The 12,249-nt window shown below is 43.9% G+C and overlaps 1 protein-coding gene across 10 annotated transcripts in view; it reads right to left on the minus strand.

The window, feature by feature from the left end:
* Positions 1-4,549: 4,549 nt before the first annotated feature.
* LARP4B (La ribonucleoprotein 4B) overlaps positions 4,550-12,249 on the minus strand; it is an 86,172-nt gene continuing 78,472 nt past the window's right edge. For 6 of the 10 annotated variants that reach the window (XM_084781747.1, XM_084781746.1, XM_084781744.1 and 3 more), the window contains 3 exons: positions 11,553-11,674; positions 11,350-11,473; positions 4,550-8,280 (listed from right to left, as the gene is read on the minus strand). In XM_084781747.1, coding sequence (XP_084637873.1) covers positions 7,993-8,280; positions 11,350-11,473; positions 11,553-11,674 — 534 coding nt within the window. In that variant the 3' untranslated portion in view covers positions 4,550-7,992. The remainder of the gene's footprint in view (positions 8,281-11,349; positions 11,474-11,552; positions 11,675-12,249) is intronic. The other 4 variants (XM_084781739.1, XM_084781738.1, XM_084781742.1 and 1 more) reach the window with 1 other exon arrangement.

Raw genomic sequence — 12,249 nt, forward strand, 5'->3', positions numbered from 1 at the left:
ACAGGCAGCAGTGAACTCAGCCTGTTGCTGTAGATGGTCCCAGAGGGCCTGCTAAGATGTATACGCGAAGACTCAAAGGCGGGGCTGGAGAGATGGCTCAGAGGTTAAGGGCACTATCCGCTCTTCCAGAGGTCCTGAGTTCAAAATCCAGCAATCACATGGTGGCTCGCAACCATCTCTGTGATCTGATGCCCTCTTCTGGCATGCAGGTGTACATGCAGGCAGAGTACTGTATACATAATAATAAAAATATTGGAAAAAAAAAAGACTAAAGGCAGTGCCACCTGCTGCACTAGCTTGGCTCGGGGCTTTGTGATGTCACCGTTCTCATCCATGGTTCAAGCAAGATGGCTGTTCTTAGTCTCTGCCATCTCTTATCTTAAACCTAGATGCTCCCCCCCCCCCACCACCCCTAGATGAAGGTCATTTCCAGAGAGTTATGGCAGGAGACAGATCCTTCAAAAAGCTCTAGACATCTGTTACCTCACTGACATGTAGCCACAGGCTCACCCTAAAGCAACCAGAGTCGCCGGGGGAACGTGGTGATCAAACACTGAAATTGGAGCAGACAGCTGCTCAAAGAACTTGAGCACTGCTGGCTGGGTGTGAATTAAGGAACTGGTTCCGCGAGGGGCTTCCAAACGTTTACCCTGACTTCTGAGGAGCCTCAGGAAGTAGGCATTGCTAAAATCTTATTAAAAACTAACACACACACACACACACACACACACACACACACACACACACACACACACACACAGAGTGCAGCAGGTCTAGAGGATTGCCTCGTGAAGTAGACTCTATCCAGGGGAGCCTGACCGGGCAAAGGCAACTTGACAGACGTCCTTGTCTCATGGTTCTCAGTCATGGAGTTATAACATCCAGGCACACAAGAAGAAAAAACAGACCATGGGCTGGTGAGATGGCACTTCAGGTAAGAGAACTTGCCACCAAGCCTGCCTGCTGAGTTCAATCTCTGGGACTCAACTGGTGGAGAGAGAGAATTGACTGTTGAAAGTTGCCCTCTGACTTCTGTGCCCATTTCCAAATAAATAAATGTATAATAATAATAATAATAATAATAATAATAATAATAATAATAATAATAAAAATAAAAACCAAACCAACAGGAAACAAAACAAATGGGAGAAAAAAGAAAGAAAGAAAGAAAGAAAGAAAGAAAGAAAGAAAAGAAGACAAGCACAGTAATTATAACTGGCTTTGTACACCAGGTAAAAGGCAGAAAGTGGCAGAGTGAGATGAATACAACCCAACTGCATCCTGCCTACAAGCAACTCACTTCAAATATGCTGATATGGGTGGGTGGAAAATAAAAAAGAAATCAATGCGCCATACAAGCAGAGAAAAAGAAAAAGCAGAAAGCTCAGAGCAAAGAAATGACTCAGATCTAAGAGGGAGATTCTTTGACAACAGAGGGGTAGATCCAACAAGCCTGAACATGTATGCACCAAACAACAGAGCTTCAAAACAAGTAAAGCAGAAAACTAGGGTGGACAGAGAAACAGCAAAACGGAATAGGCGTATGTCACTACAGCTGTTACTCCACCTACAGGAAGAGACAGAACTAGACAAAGAGCCAGCAACACCCTTAACCAAGAGGATACAAGTGACATGTATACAGCCTTTGTCAAGGTAACCACACCCAGTCACAACAGAAAGCATAATATCCTTTGGCCACAACGGAATCATTTTTGCAATCTGAAACAGGAAAATCCCCAGCTAGGAGGAAGCTGAATAACACACTTGTAAATAATCCACAGTACGAAGGACACTGCCAAGGAAACCAAATACATATAAAACTAGGGTGCGCCTGATTGGGAGCTTTGGCTTACATTAGAAAACTAGATCTTAAATGAGGAAAAGGAGCAGGAAGATAAGGCGAAACCAAACAGCAGGAACTGGCAAAAGGCTTCCCCACTGTAGTGATGTGGCGTCGGGCCTGAGGCCAAGGACACGGGCCTGCTTGCTTCTTCTCTGGAGGCTCCGTGGCCAAAGCTGTATCTTGCCGTATCTCAAGACTCTTAACAGACACCAGTGTGCTGGGCGAGCAGGCCAACAGCACCTTGCCTCCTGTTCATGGCTGGCCAGCAGAAGGCTGTGTCCTTTAACTTTGCAAATTTGGCTCTGGTACTTATGGACTCCCAGTGGTCCTGGGTGCACTGGCCACAAGCTTTGTGCAGGAGGGCACCAGGTTCTGCACTGTTTTCCAATTCTGTCACCAGGAAAAAAGCCTACCCAATCCACTGTACCGAAGACACCTCTTCTGTTCCACAGTCACTACCAGGCTTAGTGGGCCTAGAGCAAGGCAGCTGACAATTAAATGGGAGTCCTCCCCGCACACTTTGGGGCAGTGACTTCCAGGGAGCTGGGCCTTCCCAGCAGTGCAGGCCTCAGCAGACAACCCCAAACAGCCCAACCCTGTCTGCAAGGAACAAGTGTGGAATGAGTCGGAGGGTGTGTGTAGAACGAAGGACAAGCTCTGAGCTCGCTTTTCCCATCCTCTACCTCTGCCATATTCCCTCTGCTGCTGCTGCGTCTCTCAAACTTCTCAGCTCAGTCCTTAGAACAAGCTGTGGTAAACCCAATGTTTGTCAGGACACATCATACAGGTCTAAAGAGTAACAGATGGGCCGGGCAGTGGTGGCGCACGCCTTTAATCCCAGCACTTGGGAGGCAGAGACAGGCAGATCGCTGTGAGTTTGAGGCCAGCCTGGTCTACAAAGTGAGTCCAGGACAGCCAAGGCTACACAGAGAAGCCCTGTCTTGGAAAAAAAAAAAAAAAACAAACCAAAACAAAAATAGCAGATGGGCAGAAGACATGCATCTACTGTAGTCCTTCATCCCTCAGGCCACCTCACCTGGTCCTACCACATAGGTCACAAGATTTCTAGGCATCTCTAGTGGGCCCAGGATGGAGCTAGAAATCAGATTTTAATAAACATTCTTCCTATGGCCATCACAAGGGTACCACTTAGATGTGGCCTGCAAGCAAGCAACCACCGTAGATCACAGGGCTTTGTTTTGTTTTTTGCTCGGTGCTATTTACTAGTGCCTTTTTATACTTAACAGAGATTATTTAAATAGGATTCACGAGATGCCACCACCTCTGGTTTTCATCTATAACAGAAACTTGGCACTGAACAATCTGGGGGCCTTTGAGGCAACATCTCCCCAAATACACAAAGGAGACACTTAGTTGGGAGGCTGCGGCGCCACCAGGAGGCTATACTTTCCCTGCCACTGTCATCCTTCCTTGGCTCAGGGCACTTCCTTCGGTCATCACGGACTGCCCCTGGACCTCGCTTAGAATAGCATCCCCACACCACCCATGGCTGACACCCTGGCAGCAACGTGAAGACAGGGCTAGGCAACCGAAGCATGTGCTGTCTCATGCTCGTTCCTGAGAACAGACTCTAAACACTGGGAAACAGGGCAGTGGAAACTTGGTAGGTGCCCCTCTCCGCACCTTTTCTTTTAGTTTCCTTCCTAAGGCAAAGCAGGAGAAATCCACAGCCTTTAATCAGTAGGCAAACAGCTTACCTGGCTCAAAAAGTGCTTGTATCCAGTCAGCTGCCTACAGTGCTCTTTTATCAGCTGTTTCTGCCCGTGATTTGGGAAAGAGGATCTAAACATTAAGATCTGGAGAAAGCAAGGAATGAGCTAGTTAATTTCAAACACCTGCGAGCCTACCAGCTGATCACCAGAACCACCCAGCCAAGCCTAGCAGGCAATCTATGATCAAGACAAACCACTGAGCTTTGTTGAGGTTAAAGCTTCACTAAGTGGCACAGCAAAGTCACATACTCTTTCTAAACTTCTGAGGCCAGTGCTGTGCGTGGAGGACATATAACCTGCAAATGCTAAGGTTAAATATTTAATGAGCACCCCACTCTACCGCATACAGCACACAGACAAGAGGAATGTGGACGGCGAGTCTCAGGGATGGAACCCCGCCTTCAGTGGGGCACACCTATCTGGACTTCAGTTGCACAAGAGAAACTCTTGGGAATAAGAGACCAATCAGCTAAAGGGAATGATGTCACTAAGAGCTAATCAGAGTGCCTGGGTAGACAGTGTAGGGTAACAAGGGGGCATCACAAACTCGGGAAAACAATACACTAGAAGCTGGGTGTGGTGGTGGTACACACTTAATCCCAGAACTCTAAGGGCAGATCTGAGTTCCAGAGCAACCTGGTCTACACAGCTAGTTTCAGGCCAGTGATTCCATCCTAAACCCAACCAACCAAAAAGAAACACTGGAGGGGGCTAGAGATGGCTCAGCGGTTAAGCCTACTTGTTGCTCTCCCAGAGGACCTGAGTTCCAATCCCAACAGACTGCATACTTCATCAATCTTCTGCTGTGAATTGTCAACTTAGGAAAGGGCTGGAAGACTGTAAAATCCAGACTATATGTGGGCCCCGGTGTATTATCATCACACACAGTGATGGGGACAGAGTGAAACAAAAAGATCTTTTAAAAAATGCATTCTTGAAGAAACTTTTAATTTAAAAGAATCAAAAGAAAAACTGAACAGTGCCTAAATCTTTATTTTTCATAACCTACATGTTTTCAAATTAGACAGTTTTACACTGAATGACACAAAAGGAAACTTAAATTACCAATAGTTTACACGTGAGCTTGATTCCAGTCTTAATGAAAAGTAGAAACAGAAACAGAAAACCCTCAGGCAAGCTTCCATGTTACACGCCGTTCTGTGACTCGCAGCTGTTAGCGCTCCTGGAATCTTCGATTGTCTGTTGCTTTCCGTATAACAGGCTACAAAGCACACAAACCCACAACTACAGCTCACTGAAGGGGACACAAAGACAGGTATGCACCATCAGTCGCCTGCTGTGACACACTGGACCAGTTTTTCAATATCAACTGCAGAAACCCTAATACAGCAATGTAAGACTTTTTTTGTTTTTTGTTTTTTTTACTTTTTTTTTTTTAAGTTTTTTTCTTTTCTTTTTCTTTTTTGCCACCCAACAGTGGCAACCAGTGATGCAATGACAGGAAGGATTCACAGAGACATCATGACACCGACTACTGAGAGAGGAATCACTTGAAACTCATGTCTGGTGAAATGGGGCCAGATTCCTATTCCGTATTTCCATATGATAATTAAGCATCATCACACAATTTTACAAGTTAAAAATGTCATTTGTGACTGTGGTATCTCGGATTCTATACCTTGAGATACTGAAAGGAATGAGTAAACTTAAAAAATAGAATATGAAAACCACATATCACACTTGCTGTATGTGACAAAGCAAGAGTCTGCATGCACCCCAACAGCTTCCTATTGTGATAACTTCCTTTTTTTTTTTCTGAGTGGAAAACCTCAAAGTGTTCAGGAAGTCTCTGTTTTGACATTATACAGCTATTTGGCATATCACCTTTGCTTCCTGAAAAAGAGTGCTATAAAAATCACATCTGAGCAAGGCTTTATAGTTCCTGATGCCAGACTGTCACTGGCTAAGCAGTAATTAGTGTCCCGACCTACCCTTGCATGCGGCTACTGAGCTTTACACTCCCAGGCAGCAGACAGCAAGCACCGACAGCTGGTCTGCCGCACACGTTCGTGCTGCAGTGCTCAGCCTTGGGGAGAAGGGTGCTGATCCTAGTTTGGCCCTTCTTGCAGCAGACATGTCATGTGAAGGACCTGAGGCCTCAGGCTCGCCTTTCCAGATAGACAGTATCTGCTAGTGTGGGTTCAAGAGGCCAGTTGTTTCTTCTTCTTCTTCTTTTTTGTTTTTGTTTTTTGTCAGAATCTGACATCTACAAGGAAATTCGTCCTATGCTCCTTTCACAGGCGTCTGAAACATCAGCGCTGCATATGTTCCTGTGTAACTGGGTGACAGCTGCTCTGAAGGAAGTGGTCACATGCATCAGGCCATCTTTGCCTCTGGCAGGACAAATCACTTCTTAGCACAGTATGATTTTAATTAGTACATTTCTGGTTTTACTTTCACTGGAGGATCCTGCCAGTCTCTGCTCTCTATACCCTCCTTTAGACATCAGATATGATTAGGATGTACTTACATACTTTTTAAGAGTATGAAAACATCCAAAGGCTTTTAATAAGACTTTCCATTTCCCTTTTGCAGCAAAGAGGCAAAATCAGTTCAACACACCAGTATAAGGGGAAAAAGAAAAACCTTAACAAATTAAAGTAATACTCAAACCACAACATTTAGTTTATCTACATCCAGCTCAACAGCAACATTTATAATATATCAATAATTTTTATCAGATTCTTCTCTGTAGGGTACCTTTCTCATATGTTCTGATTATTTACACTGTACAGGCAGAGCACACTCCCAAGTGCACAGATTTAACACAGTAGCGACTATTTGCATTTACAGGATTTTTCAACAATCTGAAAAAAGATCAACTGTTGAAGATCTGTATGGTGTGTTACAAAAACCACTGGAGTTCTTGTACAACAGATGCTGTTCTCAGCAAAACCAACACCAGGAGATCCACACGGTAACTGAGTAACTGATCCACTCCCACCAACCCAGGGGCTGGTCTCCGTGAGCTCTAAGCTGTCTTATACAAAAGTTAAGGCAAAGTCATTTTCAAGTTTAAATAAAATTCAAGTCTTTAAATATTGGATGGAAATAATTTTTTTTCTTTAAGGAAAAAAGAAAAAGAAAAAGAAAAAGAAAGAAAGAAAAAAAAAAAAGAAACCAAAACCACCTTCAGTCTTGTTAAATAGCATTTTGTGAAATAAGTTGTATGATTACACTTAGCAGGAAATAGTTTAATGTCTGCTGCTTAGAATACTCAAAGAAAAATTTTAGGCATTTTAAAACAAAATAATTTATCTGTAGCTTTATTATAAACTTGCTAACTTCACTGCACTCTTGTTCTCCAGACGTGCAGTGCTTCTAGAAAGAATCAACGAGACCCTCGTCTTGGAGGTAAAAAGAGCAAGGATTCTGTCCTCCACCAGGCAAATAGCACTCTCTCACGGCTAGGTACTTCTCAATCCACGTGCCGACGCAGAGGGACAGGAAGACATCCACACGGAGCTGGCTAAGACAAGGCTCTCCAGCAGGACTGTGGGACACAGACAGAGCAGGCACGCGGGGCTGGGAGCCAGGGGGCCTGCTCACAGGGACCAAACAGCAGGGTACAACTTCATGGTGTGATGTCAGTGGGCAACAGCTTCTAATTTCACCTAGGTTCTATTCACAATGTGCTTTGAATTTATTTTACATAATAGCCACTTGGAACTGGAGTGAGAGGCTGGTTACTTGCTTGCAGGACATCAACACCCAAAGGTTTCAGGTCTTTCTAGGGTACACTTTGCAGGTTCATTCTGCCCATTAGGTCAAAAAGAAAAAAGAAAAAAAAAAAAAAAAGAACTGTATATACATACGTATCTTGTTGTAAAGCTAGAATTACCTGTTAGCTAATGGTTTAGATGAAAACACACCTCCTATGCCAGTATGTCAGTACCCTGACATTGTCAGTCCCTTGCTCTGTGAGGCCAAGGTTGCCCCTGCTAGTGACATCAGCCCTCATCCATCTGTTGGGACACCCTACCGATATGCACTTGTAGACCAGTTATTAAAAAAAAAAAATAATGAAGTAGCATAGTTCCCTTAATTTAGAAAAACTCATATATAGCTTGCATTCAGAGCCACATGGAGGCTTAATAAAAAATATCCATTTGTTAGGATAAATACATTTTCTATCCTGAAAAACATCAGACTTCTGCATCACCTCCAGTTAAGCACCAACCTAAAATAAGGTTTATATTATATAATTAAATCCTGAAAAATAGATTTTTTTTTTCAAGAGGGGGAAAATCCGACTCACAGAAGGAAATAACTTGCAGGCATCCCACAGGCCTCACAGACACTGCAAGCTCCTAACCAGCGGCTCATTCTACTGAGTGGGAGAGCTTTGTGTGTGGTGAACAGAGCTCTTCCAGACCCCTCCCAGGCATCGGGCTTTCACTGAGGAGACTTGGGAGGAGTGTTCTGTTCCCTGTTCAGACGTTTCCCGGCAGCTGGGGGTGAGGGTCGGCGCCCAGGCTGCCTCCTCTGATCTTTGGGGACTCCAGAAGTGGACTTGAGGGCAGAGGGCTCTCTGTATCTCTCTGCAGGCTCAGCAAGCTTCTTCTCCTCCTTCCCACAGGCGACAGTGTTTGGCTTTTGTTCTTTTGGGGGTTGCAACGGGGAGGAAGGGGGCTCTTTACTCGTTCTTTGACAGATCTCTGCATAACTGGGCTTTCGCAATTCCTGGAAACACAAAATGTAGGATTATGAATACAAAACGGCAGGGATGAAAGCTCCTTCAGGGATGTAGTTACACAAAGTAAGTTTTAATTGAAAGTAAAATTCCATCTTCATAGGTATTTTTACTTTTAAGACATTCACAAAATTCAACAGTAACTTCTGGCATGTCCACAGCTGCTAGTGACCACCACCAGAGCTCCTGGACAGTGTATAGCACCAAGCACCCACTCTGTGATAAGCCAACTGTTGGCATACTTCTAGGGCTTGATGACTCTGTCATTGTGGTGCTGGACTATGTCACAGAGTTTGGAACTATTCCAGAAGGAAGGATTACTAATTAAGAGTAATATAATAGTGCTGGTTCCTGGAGCAGAGGGGTCTGAAGTACAAGTGCGTTTCCTAGACTTACATTCAATTCTGGATTTTTTATTTGCTTGTTTAGATTCTGTAAAGCTAAGTTGCTGTTAAAAGGAAATAATTTGAAAATATATATCCATTTTCCTAAGATAATCAAGGTTGTTTCAGAAAAAGTTCATTTTTTTCAAGACTAAAACAACAACAACAACAACAACAACAACAACAACAACAACAGATGTCATAGGAGCTGGAGAGATGGCTCAGTGGCTAAAAGCAGAGTCTGCTCTTCCAGAGGTCCTGAGTTCAATTCCCAGCAACCACATAGTGGCTTATAATTATCTATAATGAGATCTGATGCCCTCTTCTGGTGTGCAGGTATACATGCTGATAGAGTACTTACATACTTAAAAAAAAAATAAGTATTTTTTAAAAACTCAGATGTCTTTGGTTTTAAAAAAATTCAATGCTCATTATCTTCTTTGAGGTAGGCTGGGTGTTGCTAGGAGTTAACCTGTCTTACTGTCAATCAATCTTTAAAGTAACCGAAGACATTTTCAAATGCTCTGTTCCACATGTCTCTGGGGTTTGTGAAGACCTTGCCTTTCTACAGAGTCATATCTATCTGCTGTACCTAAGATGTATATTCTTGGGATAAAAATAGAGTAGCAATTGACATGAGCATGATTTAATCTACTAACATTTAACTTGTATAACTTATTTCTCCTAAACAGCTTGATAGCACTTTCAAAGCACTGGAAGTAAACCTTGTGTTATAATTGAGTTATATGGGTACAATAACTCATATTAGAGTAGAAATATATTCTTATGGAGATGGCTTCAAATGTGGCAAACTAGCCCCCGGACAAAAGGTCCTCATTTCTACCACAGACAGAACTCTGCCTTAAAAAGGGCAAGCTCGGATGCAGGCAGAGTCAACAGCCAAACTCTGACAAGACAGGGTAAGCAAGTCCTCAACAGTTCTTGCCTCACAAATATGTCTGTCAGAGAAACTGGGCCAGAAGGCTGAAGAAGATGCTCCAACGTTATAGAGAGTTTTGGGTGACTGTTCAGGTAGAAAACTATTCTTGTCATCTTTTCACTTGGAAAGCTACTAACCTGCACTCCCGGCATACTCAGATAATCAAGTTTACTCTTTCTTAAGTCTCTGAGGGAGTTGAAGACCAGCTTAGTTTTACAATAAAGATTAACTGTTTAGAGGTTAAGATGTTTTTAGGTCTATATAGGTGTTCTCTAAGTTGATAATGACAACATGTGATGGAGACTGATTTACATTCAGAAATTTAGATGCACCAGGATAGGAAAAATATCTTCTTCAAAGCTGTCAAATACAAATAGCCAAAACACTAAGAATGTAACATTTATGTAATTCCTGATTGTGTCACGGCTCTTTTTGTCATAGGTAATCTATTGTATATATGTGTAATAATATAAATGTATATGTACAAAAATAAAATAATTTTTAAAAATTCAATGCTTCCTTTTCTTGCAGTACAATTTTCCTCCCAAGATACTATAGAAGTACCTCCTTAAAAAAGCTAACAGCCATAAAGGCACAGCAATGAAATGGTGACCAAATTCTGCCCAACATGAAGCTTTAAAGCATGTTGGGAACCATGGATGCCTAAGAGGCCCAAGGGGGAAAAAAAAAAGACACAAATACTGGCCCTGTTTCCCTTGACCCACGACAGGACCGGTACAGGAGCTCTGCACACAGGGAGTGAGCCTGGGGCTCTCTGTGCACTGAGAGGGCAGCTTGTGGAGCACAGGCTGGCCTCAGCACGTGTGAGGTGCGCGTCACTTCATGCTCCTGCTTCCATTCCCTGAGTCTGAGATGGAGTCTTACCATGTAGCCTAGCTAGTCTGGCACTCAAACGGAACTTGTGCAAGTTCTATCTTCCTGCCTCTGCCTACCAAGGGTAAGAGACACTAGATCATCAAGGACAGAAACTACTAAACTCAAGGGCCTCGCTATGTGTCCCTGGCTGGCTAGAACTTGCCATGGAGACTAGGGGCCTCAAACTTGTGGCCATCTTCCTGCCCTGGCCCGAGCCGCCACACTGGGCTCAATCACTGGGACTTAAACAGGTCAACAGGACATCACGTTATTCTTTTTAGTCATTCTGCTTAATTACTTTTCTTGCCTTTTTTTCTTTTATTCTTGTTTCACATATTACATCCCGACTGCAGTTTCCCCTCTCTACTCCTCCTAGTCCCTCCCCTGAAAAGGATGAAGAAGCTATGGATTCACCCTGCCTCTCAGAACCCCTATTTGTCTAAGCCTTTGAAGCAGACAGACGCTTTTTTGTTTTTGTTGCCATTTTTGGTTTTCTTTTTCAAGATGGGGTTTCTTTGTGTAGCCCTGGCTCTGTCGACTGGGCTGCCATCAGACTCAGAAATCTGCTTACCTCTGCCTCCTGAGTGCTGGGCTTAAAGACATGCGCCACCACTGCCTGGCTAATTCTTCTTTATATATGCAACACACACAGTAAGTGCAGAAATTGTCATACTCCATACAGGACAGAGTTGGGACCTTGTTACTATCTGAGAGACCCCATATTGAAATAGAAAGGCTCAGTGATACTGTATAGAGAAATGAAGGCACCAGCAAATGAAAACCATCCAATGGTTAGAAATAGTTGGAAGCAGGACACACACAAAATGACTTAGTGCTGTGGAGGCAGGCAAGGTACTTACTGTTGCTGCTCCATTCACCTGCACTGATTTACATGCAGTTGGAGTAGGGGTAGAAGGGAGTCTGTCCACACCGTGGGTTTCCCTCTGCTTTTCTGCCACCTTGGGATCCCTGTGAAAATGCCACCTGGTTTAAGAATCACATTTAGTATTTCAGGTCACTCATACTCGTATATGGCAGAGGCTGGTAGAACACTGATACTCACTCAGGTAAATGGGCTGGGGAAGGGGACCGTTCAAAGGCTGCGGACACAGCACAGGGTGCTGGCACAGAGGGCTCTCTGGAGACCACTACAGGAACAGTGTTTGTGCTTGCATCTGCACTGATCTGAAAATCATTAAAGTAGCAATTTACAAGTTGTCAGATCTTTGCCCAAGAAGTTAAGGGTCTAGCCATGAGAACCATGGCACTCTCTAACCATTCTGTGCAGTCTGCTTCCCAAGCCCTGCTGACTGATCTGAATGACATGTCCACCCTCCAGGCCAACAGAACAGTGGTAACCTCCCAGCAAACTGCCAAGTCATCGCCCAAAGACACAGAAGAAGCCTCCATGAAACACAGCAACCGCACTGAGCTTGTCATTTGCACTCAGCCTTCTTGCTCTCAGCCAGTGCATGATGATCATGTGTGAGCGTGTCTTCAAGGTAACAGCTTCCAAACACACCTTACTCACTCGGCATGTCAGGGCTCCCAAAGCAGGGGCAGAACTGTCAATAGTTATACTATGATCCACTCTTGTACTTAATACAAAACATACCCACACCTATATAAACTTAGTGCCTGGTAGTAGGAGGCATATAACCATAGCTCTACCCAGTTTCATAGGTAAGGCCGCTCAGCTAAGTCCTGAGTGATTCAGAAATTACGCCAATGACTTGCTCAGTACAACCGCAATTTTAGGG

Source organism: Acomys minous (assembly GCF_964271855.1).
Source record: "Acomys minous genome assembly, chromosome: 5".
NCBI classification, from domain to species: Eukaryota; Metazoa; Chordata; class Mammalia; order Rodentia; family Muridae; genus Acomys; species Acomys minous.